The sequence below is a fragment of the Dermochelys coriacea genome, chromosome 10, assembly GCF_009764565.3.
Source record: "Dermochelys coriacea isolate rDerCor1 chromosome 10, rDerCor1.pri.v4, whole genome shotgun sequence".
Classification (NCBI taxonomy): domain Eukaryota; kingdom Metazoa; phylum Chordata; order Testudines; family Dermochelyidae; genus Dermochelys; species Dermochelys coriacea.
The window spans coordinates 78,489,487-78,510,912 of record NC_050077.1 but is presented as its reverse complement, the minus strand read 5'-3'; the positions used below and the strand labels follow the sequence as shown (position 1 = coordinate 78,510,912).

The 21,426-nt window shown below is 46.3% G+C and overlaps 1 protein-coding gene across 2 annotated transcripts in view; it reads left to right on the top strand.

The window, feature by feature from the left end:
- The first annotated feature begins 3,455 nt into the window (after positions 1-3,455).
- The window catches only part of CHSY1 (chondroitin sulfate synthase 1), a 117,399-nt gene continuing 99,428 nt past the window's right edge, over positions 3,456-21,426 (top strand). Inside the window, exon 1 of one of the 2 annotated variants that reach the window (XM_043494471.1) lies at positions 3,456-4,037. Coding sequence is in view for 1 of the 2 variants with exons in the window: in XM_038418731.2 (XP_038274659.1) it covers positions 15,177-15,490 (314 nt within the window). In the remaining variant the exon portion in view is untranslated. Of the gene's footprint in view, positions 4,038-15,015; positions 15,491-21,426 lie in introns of those variants that run through there. The other variant, XM_038418731.2, reaches the window with a different exon arrangement.

Here is a 21,426-nt window from a genome sequence, read left to right as displayed (position 1 = left end):
AGGAACTGGAAGAGTGAAGGATCTCCCAGTGTAGTCTTCTCCCTTTACATATGTCATTTTGATTTTAGCTTGTAAGGGATATATCTAAATGCATTCAGAATGTGCAATGAGAAGGCTGTTAATACACTATCGAAACCATCTTTTCATTTTCTGGCCTCCGTGTGCTTAGATTCATACCCTCAAACATCCCTGAGTGTGTGTGTGCTATGTACTGTAGTGTGAGGCATTTCACTTCTTGGGGTTTTTCATTTTTAAATAAAGTAAAGGAAAATGGGAGGCCAGGAAAAGCTCCATTAGTAGATTTTGAAGATCACCTATCACGGGAGTGAATGGGGTGGAAGGACTGTCTTCAGGCCCCTGTGGTTGAGCATGAGTGTTCCCTAAGGCTGGGTTTACTGGGCAGCAGCATGGGTTCACTATCATGGGATGCTATCTTCACCATAAAAAGCGATGTTTAATTTTGAATGAAAGGTGCAAAATGCCCCAAATGACAAAGATTCTAAAGAGGCAGAATCAAAGGTGGGTGGGGGACTAGGGAGGCTTCCTTTGCACTCACCTTGTTCCCAGACTCCTGATATTTTGTTTGTTTTTCTTTAAAGGTAGCTATTTTTTCCTTAAAAGATCTTTACTGAGTTATATGGATCTTTATTAGCTGCGCACTGCTCCCTCTGCATCAGGACCTTCCTTGTTCAGGCCAGGCAGTGGGAATGTGTGTTTCACTGAGCTCCCTGATCATTAGAGCTGGGCGAATGATTGTATTTTGGATGGGGCAGAGAAGATTTGCTTCCATGTCTCCTCCCTTCCAGCCAAGTTCCTTAATCACCAAGCTGAAGGGGAGCTCATTCTGGCACAGTGAATATTTATACAAAATGGAATAGCTTCAACAGGCATGCCTGAGAGTAGCTTACCTTAGAATACCCCTCAGCCCAGTGGTCAGGATGCTCACAGGAAAGCTGAATTCAAGTCCCCACTCCAGAGTGGGGATTAAACCCTGGCTTTCCAGCATCCCAGCAAATGCCCTCATCGTTGGTTAGAAGAGGAAATGTACCCTCTCACTCTCTTTTTTCTGAAGCTGGCCTTGAAAAACTTTTGCCCAGTCAAAACTAATTGGGTCAAATTCACAAGCAGTTTTCAGGGTGATCAGAGATGTTCTTTTCTGACAAGCTATAAACTTTTTGCCTAGTTCTACTAGTAATGTCAATTTTTGTTCCTTCTTTAGCAACTTAAGAAATGCCCACTGAGGATGGAGCGAGTCTATTTAGTGACTAGGAACTTTCAAAACAAACCAAAAACAAAAAAACCCACCTTTAATCCTCAGGTTCGTGAAACATGCCAAATTTGAGTTCTCTTGAATCAGTCATTTTAGAGTTAATAGCAAGCGAATTAAAAATCCTACTCGCTGCTCTTCCCCCCCGACTACCCCCGCCCCGGCTTTATATTTGTTTTTGTTTTTGGCTTGCAATTACTCAAACAGCTGGAAGCTTTTTCCCTCAGACATCTAAAAAGCAGATCAGTTCTGGACTGAAAGCAAATATGGAAAGTTTTAGCCCAGAGGGAAAGTTATCCAGAACTACAAGTGAGTGAAAATGTGGTTATAACATAACTGTGGAGTGCCGCGCTCCTATTTAAGACAATGTCAAAATTCCAACAAACGGCAATGATACAGGATCGTACCCTAAACTCGTTGGCTTCAGCAAACACACCAGTGTTCTCTGGCTTAAAAGCTTATTGCTTAATGACTGCTGTAATTGCACTGTTGTGCATTTACTGGACATATTTCTCTGGCAGAGATTATAATGTAAAACATTAAGACTGACATTTATTTTGCTAGAAGAATATAGAGTTTCTAGTTAACACAAATACTGTTTAAACCTCCCAGCATAAGACACCTTTGGGGTAGAATTTCAAAGACATAAAGGAGTTAAGTTTGTGCCTTTGAAAATCTCTTTCCAAGGTGTTAGGTGCCTTAGCCCTGGTCTACACTTGGGGGGGGGAGGGGGAGGGGTCAACCTAAGATATGCAACTTCAGCTACGCAAATAGTGTAGCTGAAGTCGGCATATCTTAGGTCGACTTACCTGGCTGTGAGGATGGCGGCGAGTCGACCGCTGTTGCTCCCCCCTCAATTCCGCTTCCGCTTCTTGCGAGCTGGAGTTCCGGAGTTGACGGGGAGCACGTTTGGGGATCGATTTATCGTGTCTAAACGAGATGCAATAGATTGATCACTACCCGCCGATACCTGCCCTTAGAAATATAGATAGACTTGAAAGATATCAGTTTTGACTAAACTTTCACTGGAAAGGTTTCTCAGGCCCAGGATGGAATTGCTGGTCAAAACAGGACAAAGAAACCCATTCCAGAGCAGCCAAGCTGTTAGGGCATGATGGGAAGACCCAGGTTCAAGTCTCTGATATGCCAAGGACTTGAGCCTGGTTTGCCCACTTCCTATCTGAGTGCCCTAACCCCCAATGTATTGGCTGCTCTCTCACATGGGGTTGCTTTGTTTTGGGATTCTTTGCAGAACTATTTGAAAGGTCTTGGTTTCATTCCACATTATAATAGAATGAAATGCAGAAACCTCAAACAAATTTTGCATAACTGAATTCTTGTTTTCCAGCCAGCCCTCCACACAAGTAGCTTACCTCTTGCAGTAAAACAAGTTCTGCTGTGTTTTCTAGAGTTTTGTCTGGTGTAATTTTGAAGTTTTCAGTGAGCTGAGGCTTTCAGTGTTTCCCTTGGTAGATTAGTCTATGGTCTAGTTGTTTTTAACCTTAGCCAGTTTTCTGTGATACTCCTCCGATGTATTCCTTTTCTTAGGAAGAGAACTTCTAGCACTCGCTGGAGCTCATAGTGAAGGGGGTAGCCAGGGGTCAGAAGGAGGGGGAAAGTACTCTATTGAGTTCCACTGAAAACTAAGCTTTATGCTCTCATTATCCCAAAATACTGCTCCTGGAGGATTGTGCAGAGCTTTACAATGGATGAAATCTTCCTCTGTGCAGAAGATCTGCACAAGGCCTAAGCATGGTTTAAGTGGGATCTAATTAGTAGTACATACCCATAGAAGCCCAGCCCCAGGTTTATGTCTACACTGCAGCAGGAAGTGAGCCTCCCAGCGTGGGTAGAAGGACTCGTGCTATCTGGGTTCAAGCAAAGCGCTTAAAAAAGCAGTGCAGATGGTGTGGCTTGAGCTGCAGCTCGGGCTCTCAAGGCCACGCGACCCCTGGATCTGAGCTCAGGTGCCCTGCTAATGTGAGCCTTTCTACCCAGTCTGGGAAGCTCGCTCTCCTCAAAATGCCATTGGCCTTCTTGGCAACAAGGGCACACTGCTGACTCGTATCCAGCTTCTCATCCACTGTAATCCCCAGGTCCTTTTCTGCAGAGCTGCTGCGTAGCCAGTCGGTCCCCTCATCAGTCGTCATCCCATTGAATGGTGAAGATGTTGGCTTTGTCTATGTTAGGAAGTAACTCCATTTCTGCAGTTGGTTTAGCTGAGGCAGTGCTGTGTGCAGTTTGTCCTTATCTGCACTTACCACAGTCAGCACCGCAACTGGCGAACAGGTCACCGATAAGCACTCTCGGAAATGGTGCTATTTTAAGAGTAAAAAAAGCCTGTTTGCAACCAGATGAGCTGGGGACTTGACTTTCTTTAGAACAAAAGCTTAGATTTGGGAGCATGACATGCAATGGAAAAGTACCCTATCTCTGGCTTGGTGTAACCTGGCCCACATCCACTTCTGTAGGTGGAGCAGTGCAAGCTTCCAACTGGAGAACTCAGCTGTCCCAAACTTGACCACCCCACCACGCCTACCACTCGAGATTCGCACTCATGAACGGAACGCTTTTGTGACCTGATCAAGGCCCAGATCCTCCAAGGGTAGGAGGTGCCTACCTCCTATTGATTTCAATACCTCTGAAAATCAGGGCCCAGTGGTCTAGATTAAGGCCCTGCTCAATTCACTTCCAGTGGGGACCTACAAGTGTGTTTAAACCTCTGGTTCCTAGCCTCTTCCTGCAAGCACCTGCCATGATGGATTGACAGGTAGGCAGCCCCTATTCTGACTCCTTTCACCTGCCCCCCTCCATCCATTCTCTCTTCTCCTGTGCATTTTTAACTTCTGCCTCTGTTTTCCCTCCCTGTTTGTGTCTTGTGGTGACTGCTAAATGCAGGACACACTGCATGGATTGAGGCCTCCATTGGTAGCTTCGAGGGGCTGAGCTGCTGAGCTCTACGAGAGCAAAAAGAAGCCCGGGCACTTGGCAGCTGCCTGTGCATGTTGCCCAGCGTTTGGGAGTTCCTTGTGTGGCTGGATGCATTGGGGGCTGCTGCTGGAACATGGATTGATGGCGAGTGGTTTTCAGGAGGCCACCAGCTGCTTCCTGTAGCTGTAGGAGCTACACTTGGCCTGGGGAGGTGAATCAAACGTAGGGCCAAAGCTGCTTGCTCCTATTCTTTATCCCACAGCAAAGCCTAACTAGTCTGGGATTCCCCTACCGGAGAGCCTGCTCCCTGTGTTGGGAAATACCATTGTAAACCCAGATCCCCAACAGTAAAATGTTAATGGTTTTTATAAGTTGTATTGTGGCAGCAGCCAAAAGGGCGCTCTGAGGTTATGTTGACAGTGGAAATGTTTTACTGCCTTGTGACGTTCTGAAGCTTTGTTTCTGAGACCGCAAATCCTTCTGAAACAGACTGATGCCTGCCCCAGGGGTAAGTTTGAAGGAAAGGTTTAAAAGGAACAGTTTGCTATCAGCTGCCTCAAGCTAAATCTGCTTCACCTCCATTGCTTCTCCCTTCTTTCACTACAGACCCCTCTCTTTAGTTATCTCACTCATCACTGTTCCACGAGGACACGGTGCAGATTCTGATTGGCTGCTGACATTTTATGGCAAAAATGAAATGGTTAGTTTTGTGGGGAGTGAAATGTTTTGAGGGCAAATTCTGAGAATTTTGTTTTCCTTTTTAAAAGGGAGTGGAGGGGAAATCAGGAACTTGATCTTTGAGAGGTCACTTTGTAAATGTGCTTCCTGTTTTTAGGGATCTCCCACTGTATGTATGAAAACTAGAGGATGCTGTCAGTGGGCAACATTTATTATTTTTTTAGTAGTAGTAATAAAGCCTTCATTAAAAGCTGTGACCTGACCATCTTGCTGCTCTAAGTATCTTCTCCTGTAAACCCAATAATGGCTTTTGTGTTTAACCAGACATACAAACACTGTTTGCCTTACTGCTTAGGTGCAAGACACCCCAGGCACTGTGTCCCCAGCTGTCACTTCTAAAATATGTTTTCCAGACACTTCCAAAAGTTAAATGAGGCTGTTCTGAAAGAAGTGTAGCAACATGCATGAAACAAAGTTTCCTTTTGTGAAGCAAGGTCTGAATTGTTGTAGTGATCAAATGCAGCAGCAGTCTCGTCTTCTCCTGCAGGAAGCCCAGGGAGCCTATTGCTGCGTTACTATGTTCGACCATAGGAGAGCAGCATTGTTCCAGGTTTCTGGAGAGTAGCCGCACACTTGCTAATCAAACAGGCTGATAGGCTGACAAATATGCCTCAGGCCTAACATGTATCATCCCTGTGATTCAAATGAGAGGAGAAGCTGGGTTTGGTCAGTGTCAGGATCAGGGAAGGCTGAGTAGAAGAGCAGTGAGTGTTGGAAGTCTGGAGGGAGCAGCAGGGTTTCTGCATCACCCAGGAAAACATAGCAGTGCTGGAAATACTGTGACACGGACAAATATTACTAGTTGCCCAGCTAGATATTTCTAACATGACTCTGTTACCCTGAATATGTGAAGTGTGCTCATTTTCCAGGGTCAGAAGAGTTTTAAAGAATTGGGTTTGAACACTGGTTACCAAAGAACTGTAACAATTAGGTTCCTAGAGCAGTTAAAAACTACTTTTTTTTTCCACCAAATGCGTCTGATGAAGTGAGCTGTAGCTCACGAAAGCTTATGCTCTAAAAAATTTGTTAGTCTCTAAGGTGCCACAAGTACTCCTTTTCTTTTTTTAAAAACTACTGTTTCTTTAACTCCATCATTTAAAAAATAGTACTGAATTTATAATGCACTATTACATTATTTAAGTATTTATAATATGCTTATCACAGGGTTTTCCACAGGATAAGCAAACAGAGCAAAATTACCAGCCAATAATGTGTATTAAAGAAGTTAGCCTTTCTCTGTCAATCATATAGCAGATACGCTTTCCCTGTGGCTGTCCCACAAACTCCACTCATCCCAAAAGAATGAAATCTCTCTGCTTTATCCATGTACATAAAATATATACAAAGCCTCATTATTGTTCAGGATAATGTTGACCTGCAGCTTGACAACTAGACGTGGATTTAAATTGTGTGTTTGGTCCTAACAAGTGCTCAATTTTCTACTTGTATATATGCTGATGTTGTTTGGGAGAGCGAATGTCATATTCTGAATGTTCTATATTAGTAGCAATAAGTTGAAGGAGCAAGGACATGTATTTCTCGCAAATCTTGGAAGATTCTCAGTTTTCTTTGCAACGATTTCACAAAATCCACATGCAGAGTGGAAGGAAAAAGTGTGTATCTGTAGTTGTGGGTTTACATAACTATAGTAAAAATGTAATGTGCTTTTTTATACAGTATAGTGTCAACTAATATAAGATGCAAATGATAAACTAATGTTTATTTGGGTGGCTGCTGGATGAAGTTGCGATCATGCAGCATGACCCATTCCCTTCCAATGCCAAGTAATTGTCAGTGTAAACCAAACTATTATGGTCTGGGTGCAGTATAGTGTGGTGGCAGGAAGGACTAAATTGGAGTTAGACATCTTGCCTTATGCAGTGTTGTTGTAGCCGTGTTGCCTTCCTTTATCTTTGTTATGGGCAAGAACTCCTATGGGCGTCAATGATTTTAGGCAAGAATCAAGGGTAATAATGAGGTTAAATTATGCATGCAGGGATTTTCTTGAGCTACCAAGGATCAAGTCTGGCATCATTCCACAGATGATGCTAGGTAATGTGTAATACACTTTATGGCAGTGGATGGGCAACCTGCGGTCCACATATGGCCCATCAGGGTAATCTGATTGCGGGCCACGAGACATTTTTGCACGGCCCCCCGCAGCTCCCAGTGGCCGCGGTTCGCCCCCTACTGCTTTATGGTGTCTCCAATATCCTAGTGCTATTTCCAAGGGCATTAGTGTGTTCAGTATCCCATAATCTCCCTGTATATAGAAGTGACTATTTTTACATTTAAACAGAACCTTTCATCCTCAGAGATACCAAAGTACTCCATGAACTACAAACATACTTCACTACTGAAATGCAGCTACCTCTGCAGTAGCGTAGTGCATTGCACAATGACGAAAGGGAGCCAGAACTCTGGTGAGGCTAGTGTCAGGGCAAATGTATTGCACTCAAGTGTGCTTTGAAGCCCATACTGTTCACAAAGAACAGCTAGGACACTTTTTTACCCTGACAAGCCTCTGCACAGTGAATGTCATGGTGTCTGTTGAAGGATGGAAGGCCACGGTCAGCCCAGTTGGGATTTGAAGCTCAATTTCATAGACAGCTAAAAGATTTAGCATTTTGTCTAGTAGTGTGTGACTAATATTCTCACACATCAGCCTCTGCTCCTAGTTATGTGAGTGATATGGAATAAATAATGTGAATTTTGAATCTCAGTCCTTCCTGCGCTGTTAGATGCCATTCCTGTCTGTCCTGCGCCACGTGGCATGTCCTCTCTGTTGTGAATTACAGGGCTTCAGTTCCATTGGGGGCCTTGGTAATGTCATAAACTGTGAGTGTAAAGTTTACCTCTGCAGAGTCCGGCAATGGAATTACTGCCTTCTAATTCAAAAAAGGTGCTTGCTTTATTTTCTTGTGTATACAGCGATCCCCCCACAATAAAAATCTAGCCAAGAATGCCCTATCTCAGTGATTCTGACCCTTTCCAGACTACTGTACCCCTTTCAGGAGTCTGATTTGTCTCATGTACCCCAAGTTTCACCTCACTAAAAAACTATTTGCTTACAAAACCAGACATAAAAATACAAAAGTCACAGCTCACTATTACTGAAACATTGCTGACGTTCTCATTTTGTCTGTATGGAATTTTAGTTTGTACTGATTTTGCTAGTGCTTTTTGTGTAGCCTGTTGTAAAACTAGGTAAATATCTAGATGAGTTGATGTACCCCCGGAAGACCTTTGTGTACCCTCAGGGGTACATGTCCCTGGTTGAGAGCCACTGCCCTATCTGACATAAGAAAGGGTGAAATAAACATAAATCAAATTCTGCTTGTTTTAATCCCTGTATTCCTGTTCTCCTGCCATTTTATAAACTTCATCCTCTCTACATCTGTTGTAAAGTCAAATAGATTTGACATTTTTATGAGGGCTTTTTTTTCCTCTCTGAGAAGAAGCCAGTTGACAACATGTCAGCCCCAGCCCTGTCTTTCATTCCCTTTTATCCATGCTAACTGCCTTTTCCTTTCAGAAGATTCTTGTGACTCAAAAGCCTGCTGGCTTTCCCTTGAATCAGGAGATTTTTTTAATGCTGATTTGGAGCCTGGTTAGAGTGCTCCTATTCCTGCCATTATATATAGACAAGACCTGCCACACCTCACTTACTTTGAAGGGCGTTGTCCCTACCTTTGAGTTAATTTTAAGTCAGTGTTCTAAAGTTTCTCTCAAAGGATTTTGCTATGTGTTTTAGGGTCTGATGACAGTTTTTACAGAGGCAAAAAGCAATATCCACCCCACCCCACCAACCACCTGGCTTCAATGGAGTAATTTGAAGAACCATTGAATAAACGCTCAGAAATTTCACGTATTTTGACCAGCACAGTTTGGAGTGAGGCCTTTCTAACTCTCTGCTAGACTTTTTATAATGTCAAAGAAATCGAGGTTTCTATTCCCCTTTTCAGGCCAAAATGGGTAAGAATGTATCCTAAGCCCTTGTAAGTGATGATCCTCTACTAGAAATAATGTCAAATACTGTAAAAAATGTAATAAAAAGGAATTAACTTTTTTTTTAACCATTTGGAAAAGTGATACCACAACAGATTAAAGGATTTTATTGTTATAAACTGTGTGTTCAGATTATTTCACTAGAGATGGCCATCAATACATGCTGGGTCCCATGTCATGTGTCAAGAGAAGAGACTCCAGACAGAAGCTCTTCTTAGGAACTGATATTGTAATAGTAAGCAATGCTTTCACCCTATCCAGAAGGGAGTCATTCTTTCACTTGAACAAACAGATTTCTTTTGATCTGTCTGGGATGGAAAGGTTTCTCTTTTGCAAGCAAAGGGGTCTTGCACAGCATTTTGGGGGCAAAAAATAAAAAAAGGAAAAGTTCAACCTCTTTCTAAGAGGAAACCGCCAATCCACCCTTGCTTCAAACTTGTAAAGCTGCTGGGGAATTGTCTGCTTGCTTTATATGGATCTGATCCAGTGCCCATTTAAGTTAATGGAGGGATTCCTACTGACTTCAATGGGGCTGGATCAGGCCCTACATAAACCCTCTTTCCTCTGGTTCCTGTGCCAGACTTGTATCCCATTGTCTTTCATTGGCCTGCATGCTAAGGGAGGAGGCATAATCTCACATACATTTTTCCTGCCCCCCTGGCTGGCTTTCCTCTCTGGATGCTTCTCACTTCCTCTATTTTCCTCAGGTTTCAGAGTGGTAGCCATGTTAGTCTGTATCAGCAAAAACATAGAGGAGTCCTTGTGGCACTTTGAAGACTAACCAATTTATGCTTATGCACAAATAAATTTGTTAGTCTCTAAGGTGCCACAAGGACTCCTAGTTGTTTTTTCTCTTTTCCTCAACTGCTTTCCCTTTCTTTTGATGCCAGCCTGGAGTTCTCTCCTTCCTCTCATTCCTGTAATGTTTGTTTTTCTTTCTTCTCTCTTTCTCTTGTCTTTTGCCCCTGGACTTGTAAACCCAGTTGGAATGAATTAATTGCATCGCTTCCATGTGTAGGGGTAGCCCAAGAGAGAATAATTTCTTCTCTCCTTCCTTTTGCTCACTCGCTTCCTTATGTTTCCACATTGGATTCCCACTTACCTGTGAATTCAAGTTTGCTTCAAAATCTCGTCATGACTGTAACATCCTGGTATCCCCTAGTATTTTGTTTGCTTGTGTATTACCTACAGGCAGTTGTGACAGATAGGGTAGTTTTCTGCAATAACCTTGTCAAACCTTACTGAATTAAGTTTAACTTTATATATCATTGCGGGCCAGGGATTGTATATCATTCCATGGGGGAGGAGGACCTCAGCTGTCTAGGAACTAAAAACAGTAGGGGGTGTTTAGGTAGATTCATTCAGATTGTTTCAGAGTAGCAGCCGTGTTAGTCTGTATTCGCAAAAAGAAAAGGAGTACTTGTGGCACCTTAGAGACTAACAAATTTATTTGAGCATAAGCTTTCGTGAGCTACAGCTCACTTCATCGGATGCATTCAGTGGAAAATACAGTGGGGAGATATATATACATAGAGAACATGAAACAATGGTGTTACCATACACATTGTAACCAGAAGTTTCAGAGTAGCAGCCGTGTTAGTCTGTATTCGCAAAAAGAAAAGGAGTACTTGTGGCACCTTAGAGACTAACAAATTTATTTGAGCATAAGCTTTCGTGAGCTACAGCTCACTTCATCGGATGCATTCAGTGGAAAATACAGTGGGGAGATATATATACATAGAGAACATGAAACAATGGTGTTACCATACACATTGTAACCAGAAGTTTCAGAGTAGCAGCCGTGTTAGTCTGTATTCGCAAAAAGAAAGAGAGTACTTGTGGCACATTAGAGACTAACAAATTTATTTGAGCATAAGCTTTCGTGAGCTACAGCTCACTTCATCCGATCAATGCATCTGATGAAGTGAGCTGTAGCTCACGAAAGCTTATGCTCAAATAAATTTGTTAGTCTCATTCAGGTTGTTGTAAAACCTCCAGAGAGAAACCATCACCTGGAGAGGCTCGCATGTACTGGTTCAGACAGGATTTTCTAGAGAACCAACAGACAAAGAAAGGACTTCTGGATAAACAGCCTTCTTTCTGACCCAGGAAATGGATAGTACCATTTGTCCAAAGGGAGGACCGCAGTCCTTGGGGAAGGGTTGGAATGAGTGAGCCTCTCCAGGGTCTTTGTGAAGGTTGGGGGGAGGGATGGAGGTGAAGAGGGTGTGATTTCTGAGAAGCTTATTAGCGTGTGTACACTCTTATTGTTTTAATGTTTTCTCAGCAATGCTTTCACCTTACGAGTAAATGTGGTTGCTTATAAATGGCTGCGTGATAACGTATACCTATGGACAATTATTTTGTTTATAGCCTCTGAGAACGTGAAGCAGGACTGTTTAGGCTGTCTGATTTGGTAGGGAATTCACAGTATAGGCAAGGAACCGTGCAGTCTGGAAAAAGTCAGGAGGGAGAGAGATGTGTGTGCCTCTGCCCAAAAGAGATGATGGCAGGGGAGCCATAAGTCTGAGTGTGGGTGCCCTTAGTGGACTACAGAAATGGGATACAGGTGCAGTTGCCCTGAATTGTGGCACCAGTATCTCTGTTTTCATCTCCAGAAGAAGACTAGTATTCTTACTCAGGTAGTGAGAAACTTGATTGGTGATATACCCAGCTTCTAAAAAGAATTGTACCACAACTAACAATACACATTTCTTAAACATCTAACTCCTATACATTCAGATAATCAGAAACTAACCTATCTGTTGACTCCCAATAATGTTTTAGTGACACGGCGTACAAGTACTATTAAAGCACATCATGTACTTTGTCTAAAACACTCCTTCACGCTATGGTTGGATATTTGTATCCTTTTTATAAGATCCCAGTTCTCATTTGATAATAGGATGTCATGTCAGATTTTCTTTCCTCTCTCCTTTCCCCTTATGTTATGCACATTTTTTTCTATGTTGTTTAGGAGGAAATCTTACTAGTGTCCCTCAGATTAACAATTTTTGATCTTAATAAGGACTAGGAAAAGGGCCAGTTGTGGGTAATTTTTTTTTTAACGAGTAAATAAATACAATCATTTGTTTTATTCCTGCTCCTGATTGGCTTCCCTTTCACATGTTTCTTTTGTCTTTGGATTGTGAACTCTTTAGCAGAGGCACTAATCTCACTATGTTTGGAAAGCACCTAGCTCCTAGCACATTGTGGTTGGCACCATAACATACATTTAAAAACCAGTCATGGGACAGCCTGGCATTTAAAGATGTAAACTTGTTCTGGAAATGGCAGAAATCACACAGCAATAAGGACAGGATCAATGGGCTGCAGCAGATATGTTGCAGCAAAAGGAAATGCTGTATTCATGCCATGCCATGTCTTTACAACTGCAGGGTATCTTGAGGCCACAGCAATCTAATCCAGGCTAAAAAACTTCCATGAGTTAAATGGAGACAGAGTATAGGAAAGTGGTGTAGGCACAGAAAAGCCTGGCTAAGGCTACGTCTATACTAGGGAATTTTACCAGAAAATTTACATGGGGTCATCTGTACCAGTGTTAGCACCCATTGTAGATCTAATAAAGAAATGGGCCCAATAGGTCCACTAGGTTTAAAAAGTATGGTGGAAAAAATGAAGGAAGCTTGTCTACATTAGGTCAGTTTTTCCCAAACAGTAGGTCCTGATCCACCAGTGGGTTGCAGGAAGTTTCTAGAGGAGTTGCCACATCCAGGGGCAGGTTAACCCATCACTGGACCCTAATCTAGGCTAACATATACTTCTACCATGTTTGAGTCAAAACTGAGTAGAGCTGTGACCCAATGCCTGGAATAGGAAGCTGGGCCCAGCCCCTCAGGCAGAAGCTTCCACTGCAGGAGGTGTCTGGGGCAGGCTTGCTCCCCAACCCTACCCGCACTGAGGCTTCTCCTCTGAATTGAGCTGGGATTAGGGTTGCAGCACCTGCATGGAGGGTACATGCATGTAATGGTAGGTTTCAAAAAAAGACAAAATGTAGTTGATGGGTCATCTTAGTAAAAAGTTTAGGAACCACTGCACTAGGCATCCCCACTGGTGCTAAAGCCAGTGGATCTGAACCAATGGTAGTACCCCAGTGTACTATATTAAGGAAAACTCCAGTTCAGCTCTAGCCTTGTGAGTGCTAGTGCATTGTTTTACTATTGATCTCTTTGGGCCTTTGCAAATCTACAGAGTGTAATAATCAACGTCTGTCACTACCTATGGACTAGTTTAAAATCAAAAGGCATTGGAGGCTCTAGGGAACCAGTTTGGAGCTAGATTTGCAGTCCCTAAACACAAAGCAAGGGATGCTGAATCCAAGGGTTTTTCTGATTTGTAAGATCCTAGAAATCCACAAAACTTGCATTGCCCCAGGACACAGACAATCTGATAAGCTAGAGGAATGGTTTAACCTGTCTCTCTTGGCAGAACACCATCGAGGGGCCTGGGACCAATACACCCACCCTATATTTATGACCCCTTCTCTCTCATTCCAACTCCCCCCTCATGCCCAGACTGGAATTTTTATTTCTCCCTTTCTCATTCACAGACCAGATTCACTCTTTCCCCATCCCTTCCCTTCCCTGTCTTTCCTTCTGCCACGTGACCTTTTCCCTGTCTACCCCAGGCTCTTCCCCCTTCCTCTATCCCCTGCTGTCTCATCCCCTTCCCTCTCCACTCCGTGGTCCCTCTTTTCCTGTCATCACTTCAGTACCCCTTCCCGCCTCGCCTCTCCCTCATCACCCCCTTTTTGGTTCCCCCTTCCCCTCCCTGCCACCCCCTCTGCCCCCTCCCCCACAGGCCCTTTCCCCCATTGCCCCATCTCCCCTTTCCCCTCTCTGCCACCCCCCCCTACCCCTAGGCCTTCCCCTCCTCGCCCCTTCCCCTCCCCCAACAGCCACTTTCCGGGCTCCCCCCCGCCACCCCCAGCCCCCTCCCCCCATTGCCCCATCTCCCCTTTCCCCTCCCTGCCACCCCCTCTGCCCCTAGGCCTTCCCCTCCTCGCCCCTTCCCCTCCCCCATCAGCCACTTTCCGGTCTCCCCCTCCCTGCCACCCCCCCACCCCCTCCCCCACAGGCCCTTCCCCCATTGCCCCATCTCCCCTTTCCCCTCCCCGCCACCCCCCCTGCCCCTAGGCCTTCCCCTCCCCCATCAGCCACTTTCCGGTCTCCTCCTCCCTGCCACCCCCTCCCCCACAGGCCCTTCCCCCATCTCCCCTTTCCCCTCCCTGCCACCCCCCCTGCCCCTAGGCCTTCCCCTCCCCCAACAGCCACTTTCCGGGCTCCCCCCCGCCACCCCCAGCCCCCTCCCCCCATTGCCCCATCTCCCCTTTCCCCTCCCCGCCACCCCCCCTGCCCCTTCCCTGTCTCCCCCCCCCCAGGTCTCCCCTCTCCGGCAGCCGCGCGCACAGCGCAGCCCTGAGCGCGAGCCAATGGGGACGGGGGGACGGCAGGCGAGCGGGGCCAAAGGCTGCGGCCCGGGCCGGGGCGCGCTGTGCGTGGGGCGGGCTGGGCAGGGGCCGCGCGCGCCTCCTCCCCGCGCGCCCCCCCCCCCCCACGCGCCATGGCGAGCTGAGCCGGGGGACGCGCCGCGGCGGCTGCACCAGCACCACGGGCAGGGCCGGGCCGGGCCGGCGGGCGGGCAGCGCTAGCGGCGGCCGGGCCGGGCCGAGCCGAGCCGAGCCGAGCCGAGCCGAGCGCGTCCCCGCCGGGGAAGGGGAGGAGGGTCCCATGGCTGCCGCCCTCAGGCGGGGGCTGCGCTTCCCCGCCCCGGGGGGGCCCGGGCTGGCCGGCTAGGGGCAGGCAGCCGCGGGGCCGGGCTGCGAGCGGGGCAGAGCGGAGTCCGGGCTCCCCGGGAGCAGGGGGCGCCGGGACGGGGGGAGGCCCTGGTGCTGGGGGGGGGGGGGGCGCCGGGTTGGGCCAGCGGAGGCGGGCCGGGCTTGGCTGGCAGTTGGGGTGCAGGGAGGCTGGTTTTGGGGGGGGGGGGGGAATAGGCTGTAGGGAGAGCTACCCTCGGGGGGGGGGGGAGGCGGGGCGGTGGGAGTGCAGGGGGGCGGGGCAGCCTGGGCCTGCCGCCGGGGTGCGGGGCTGAGGGGAGGGTCTAAGGGCAGGGGCACCCCCTGGCAGAAGCCGGGGTGTCGGCGCTCCGTGGAGCGGGCCAGGGGCGCGGGTGTATTTTGGGGGGCCAGCGTGTGTCGGGCAGCGAGTGGGGAATGGCTGGCAGAAGCCGCCGCTCCTGGCTCAGCGTGTTGCTAGGACTTATCCTGGGCTTCATCCTGGCGTCAAGACTCATCCTGCCCCGCGCCTCGGAGCTGAAGGAAGCGGGACGCCGGCGGAAGGCGAGCCCGGAGGGCTGCCGGCTGCAGCAGGGCGGGGGGCTGCTGCGCAGGGACTCCCGGGGGACGCTGCTCTGGCCCCAGGACCCCGCAGAGCGCCAGGACGACATCCCGCCGGCCAGCAACTTCCTCTTCGTGGGGGTCATGACAGCCCAGAAATACCTGCAGAGCCGGGCGGTGGCTGCCTACAGGTGAGGGCTGCAGCCCTGCCTTGTGCTCCTCCAGCATTGTATGGGGCAGGGTCTCCCCCCCCCCCCGGGCACCCCTTCTCTGTGCTCCCCCTCCACCAGTGCCCTGGGTAGAGTCCTCCATCACAGGGTCTTCCCCCCCCGGGCACCCCTTCTCTGTCCTTCCCCTCCACCAGTGCATGGGGTAGGGGTCCTCGCTTGTGCACCCCCGCACTGTGTCCTCCATCACAGGGTCTTCCCCCCCCGGGCACCCCTTCTCTGTCCTTCCCCTCCACCATGCATGGGGTAGGGGTCCTCGCTTGTGCACCCCCGCACTGTGTCCTCCATCACAGGGTCTTCCCCCCCCGGGCACCCCTTCTCTGTCCTTCCCCTCCACCATGCATGGGGTAGGGGTCCTCGCTTGTGCACCCCCGCACTGTGTCCTCCATCACAGGGTCTTCCCCCCCCGGGCACCCCTTCTCTGTCCTTCCCCTCCACCATGCATGGGGTAGGGGTCCTCGCTTGTGCACCCCCGCACTGTGTCCTCCATCACAGGGTCTTCCCCCCGGGCACCCCTTCTCTGTCCTCCCCCTCCACCATGCATGGGGTAGGGGTCCTCGCTTGTGCACTCCCGCACTGTGTCCTCCATCACAGGGTTTTCCCCCCGGGCACCCCTTCTCTGTCCTCCTCCTCCACTAGTGCCCTGGGTAGGGTCCTCCATCACAGGGTCTTCCCCCCAGGCACCCCTTCTCTGTTCTTCCCCTCCACCAGTGCATGGGGTAGGGTCCTTGCTTGTGCACCCCCGCACTGTGTCCTCCATCACAGGGTCTTCCCCCCAGGCACCCCTTCTCTGTCCTCCCACTCCACCAGTGCATGGGGTAGGGTCCTTGTTTGTGCACCCCTGCATTGTGTCCTCCATCACAGGGTCTCCCTCCCCGGCATCCCTTCTCTGTCCTCCCCCTCCATCACTGAGTCTCCCCCTTGCGCACCCCTTGTCTGTCCTTTCCCTGAGGTAGTGCATGGGGCAGGGTCTAACTCTTGTACAGCTCTTCTCTGTCCTTCCTCTCTTGCAATGCCTGGGGCAGGATCCCCTGAGAACCCCTTTTCTGTTCTTCCCTTCCAGTAGTGCATGGGGTAGGGTCCTCCCTTGTGCACCCTCTCTTTGTCTTTCCCTCCCCCAGCAGTGTGTGGGGTCTTTCCTTCTGCCTCCCGGGGCCCTTCTGTTCTGTGTTCTCATATCCTCCCCCACATGCTTGGGGCATGCTGTCCTTGTTCTGGCTGTCCCTATTCTTATGCTGCTGTAGGCATAGGGCAGTCCTTCCCTTCACCATGACTTCTTTGGCATATCTAGCTCCTCATCAGTGAAGAAGATAGTCACTGGAGTAGGGTGGGTACAGAGGAAGGGAAATATGGATGGGGATTTGCTTTATGCCCCCTTTTCTTTGCATGTTAGCCTACATCTGTTAAGTGGATAAAGTCCCTATAGGGGATGTGCAGAGAGGAGAGTGTCTGTGAGGGGGAATGTGCTTTATATTCCTCTCCCTTATCTGGGTTCTTTTGTATGTGCAGCTTCCCATCTGTTAAATGGATAAAGTCACAAGCCTTGCAGGGGAAGGGGGAGATCTTGCTTTATAATTTTATTAAGATAATGTTGAAGTAAAAAGAAAATGGTACAGAGTTTAGGCATAGAAGTTTCTGGTTATCAGGGAATAAGGTACAGATTATCAAGGGTATTCCCCTCTCAACATCTCTAACCTACTGCACAGATTCAGGGGGTCTTGCTGCTAACCAGCTGCTTTGTATTCTGACAGATGGGATCTATAAGTATCTAGAGTCTCTTCAGCAATCTTGACTTGCTGTGTATTTGAAGGTGTTTTTTGTAATGGCATTGCATGCCTGTGGGTGACTGTCCATATTATCAACATCAATGGGGTTTATAAAAAGAGCCTCCATATAGATCAACCTGGAGGAAATTTTGAAATATGCATTCTGAGCTGCTGCTGGGTTTTTCACTAAGTAGGAAGAGATCTGCTCTGTACAGACACCAGTGTCTGACTTACACATTGCTCTGCCTTGATACCTATTAAGCCTCAAAATGCCAGTTAAAAGTTGCTTCAGGTACTACACCTCCATGCTAATCTTCTGTGGTTCTTACAATCACATTTTCCTATTATTAAAATAGCTTTTCTCTCCCCTGCTGCTGTCTGGCAGACCCACACAAACAGCAGGAGAAATTGACAAAGGCGCTGTGTATTTCTAGGCAGTTTCACTTGTTCCTAAAGTAGTGTCAAATGGATCAGAGGAAACTGAAAAAATAGAAATTTTTCAGTTGTAGCCATTTTTGTTGCTACTTGCAACAGTAGCAGGCAAATTCAGACAATGAGACCTTTTCCTCACAGGTTCTGACCCTTTAAGATTTAGGAGTTAACTAACTCTTGTTTGAGAGAACCCCTGAACAAAATTGAGGGCTACTTTGGAAATGTAAGTTTGTTTGTTATAGAGCTTTCACCTTAAGGTTTTTCTTGGTTCTGGTTTGTTTGACTAGTTGCAATAAGTTGACAGTTTAAAAGAAGGAAATGCTCTTGCATCAGAATTAAACCACCTACTCTGAGAATGATCAGTCTGATAACTGATTAGACCTCCACAAATATGTCAATATGCAGGTCTATTCAATTGCACTTTTCACTGGCATCCCTTATTCTTCATTAGGATATGCTCAGCAGAATTGAGCATAATTGGACTGAACTCTGTTGTTAAGATCTCTGGCACGGAAGTTTTTAGCAAAAACTAGTTTGAGATCGGAAGCTCTTCTTAAACCATAGCTCGTTTGAAAATAGGAGGGGGAAGTGAGTAACATGAAGAACAATGCTGTGGAGAGATCTGAACGTTCGTGTGTATATCAATGAACTTAAACCTCTGTGTTCAATTCAAAATTGCCAGGATCAGTCTGACAGTACTGTAATTTCCTTGTGTTGAAACTTGATGAATGCTCCCACTAAACCAGTCCTTTGTGTCTTGTTTTAAGGGACATTATCCGGTAACTGTAACCCCAATTTACTGTTTAAATGAGGCCTAGCATACTGTAGCTTCCAACATTTTAATATTGGTGGAAATGCTTTTATTGAACTTCTGTTTTTTTTAAAAAAAAAAAAATCGCCACAGGCATGTTTAAACCAAATTTGTAGCATTGTGTAGGTGCAGTGTTCTGAATCTTTTCCATACAAAGACCCCATATTACAATAGAAAAAAGTTTTTGGGACCACCTCTATTCCCATCTAGCCATGAAGAAAGTGATCTCCAGGTTGAGAACATGGACATAGTAAATAGAAAGCATAAATGGTAAAACAGATTGTTTAATGTTCTTCAATTTTGATACTAACACAGGGAAGGAGATCTCTTAAACATATTTTAATTTGCAGTGTTCTCTGATTAGATTACGTTCTTCGGGGCAGGGATCCTCTTTTTGCTAGGCATAACAATGTAGCCTGATCCATAAAGGGGACTCCTATATGCTACTGTAATGCAGACAATAGTTGGAACATAGTAACAGATTTCTTCACCAATCTCTGTCTATTAGAGCAGTCATCCCTTTGGCAAGAGTAGTCCCTGTGGCTCTAGAGAGTGTCTCTACTCTGCTGATGTGTCCTAGACAAAATGTGCTTGGTGCTTCAACCGTAAGCTAAAGGCAGATCTTGGAACGTCATGCCCCAAGGTCTGCTTCTGCAAGAGATCTGAAGTAGTTAAGACCTAGCAACCTAACTTGGATATTATAGTTTTTAATCTTTTATGCAGATGTATCTTAAACAAATTCCTGTATTTTGTATGTTAAAAATATCTGGCCTGTTTGATCAATAGGCTAGTGAAACTAAGCAAATAAGTGCTTTTCAGTGTTAGCAGAAATGGGAGCATCTGATTATAATGCCATAAAATGTCTTAAAGTGGAAGGGGATATTTAACACAAGGAATTGGCTAACTGGGTTCTTCAGCGTAGTAGCTCTGCTAGCTCAAACCTAGTTGGGTTGGGGAATTTTAGAGAGGGAGGCGGTCATGAGAGATGTTGGCATATGCAGCATTTACACGTTTGTAGTTACTAATATAGGACCTGAATCTGCATCCATTACACTGGGCAGTAGCCATGCAGGTAATCCCATTGACTTCAGTGGTCCTGCTACTTATGTGGGTCAGGCTTGCAGAACTTGATCCATAGGTTAAATGTGTGGGAGAGATGCACACTGACAGACATTGGGTAAAGGTGGAGAGAAGAAAAAAGCCTTCAGCGAGTAAGATAATGCGCAGCCTGGAAGAGGAACTGGGTAGTCCCCCCAAAATTGGTAGCTTTTTTGAGAGATTCAGTAGTCACCAAATGGACAAGATCTGAGAGCTGTTATCATTGTGAGGAGCCTAAAAGCATTTTTCACCCTACTGTGCATTTAAAAAGAAAAAAAGTAGTCCCAGAGATAAGAATACACTTTCCTTTGGCTAAAAGAAACCTTAGATGGCTTATGACTGCCATGGTACACTCTGCTAGACAATTAAGATTATTAAATTGACACAGCATCACAATAAGATGAATTGATGGTTGCAGCAAGGAAAGTGGGGAAGCCCTTGGCAAGGAATTCTGCTATTACCATCTTAAGAGTTGCAGAGACTGGCTAATATGATTTCAATAGTTGTGAAGGAGCCAAAGATGCAGGGAGCTGAAAATCTCCAAACTATTTTAGCTCTAAGGCTTCAGTTGAAAAAAGTGGTTGCAAATATTTACTGGGGACCAAAGAACAAAATGTACGCTGTCCCTTGCTGCTGTTAATCCACTTTATGGTTAGGAAGAACTTGAGCAGTGCACTTCCTGAAAAGCTTTGTCAGTCATTTCAGTGAGTTGCTAATAGGAGAAGTGGGCCTATTGAATTTTCAGAAGTTCTAAATAGTGCTCTGCTAGCATAAGAGGCAGAGTGTAGTAGGCATTTGATTTAAACTGTTATTCCATCTGACAAACAGATTAGCAGAAACTGTGTCTTAGAAGGTCACTAAAATACAACATCGGAAACAGATTCGATCACCCTTGCTGTGAACATGTAAATCAGGGACGAGGTTGGAAATTCAGAAAGAGTATAAGTATAGGGACTGACTAACAAAGGCATGAGGCCAAGAAAAAGGATGCCAATAAATGTTAATGGTTGAGTGGCAGGAAGTTATCCTGAAGGGACCACAGAAGGCAGAAAACCCGCCAGTAGACTAAGTACCAGAGGATTCCAAAGTCTGCTGTTAGTAGAAGGTCTGGACAAAGATGTCTTATAAATGGAATAGCAGCAATAGTCAATTTTGCTAATTTATTTTGCACGTCAATTCTGTTGTCTGGGAAATTTGAAGAGTAGTTAACTTTTAACACAATTAATGTGTAGGAGGCATCAAACTTTGAGAACCAAGCTGAATGTTACTTTTCTCCACACTTAACTGTGTGTAATTGAGGAACAAAAAACAGAGATGTGGTCGTTAAAAGACCATGAAAGAGAGATTCCATTCTGCTTATGGATAATGTTGTGCAGTACCTCATGCCCAAACTTGCCTCTTTCAAACGTTGCGTGGAAGATTCTAAGGTAAGGCACTTATTCAAGAGACTGCATTTTGAACACATTGTCATGCTGTTGTTATATCTTATAGGAAATAGATTGCTGAGAAAGCTAAATACTGCTTAGAAAAGCTGCAACAAAAGGCAGCCAAAAGGATTTGGGGTCCAAGAGTGTAGTGTGTATTCTGTGCCTGAGCCCAGGGCTGTCCATTGCAAGAGTAAAATACAGGCTCTTTATCTGCAGACCTCGGGATCTAGTCTACTGGTTGGTATTCCTCTTATTGGGCCCTTTTAGGGCAACTAGTTAGATACTGTGGTGGGTGGTGGAGTATACACTTTTTATATTTGGGAAAATGTCACTTGCTTCCAATTCAGATTATGATAAGTGAAACCA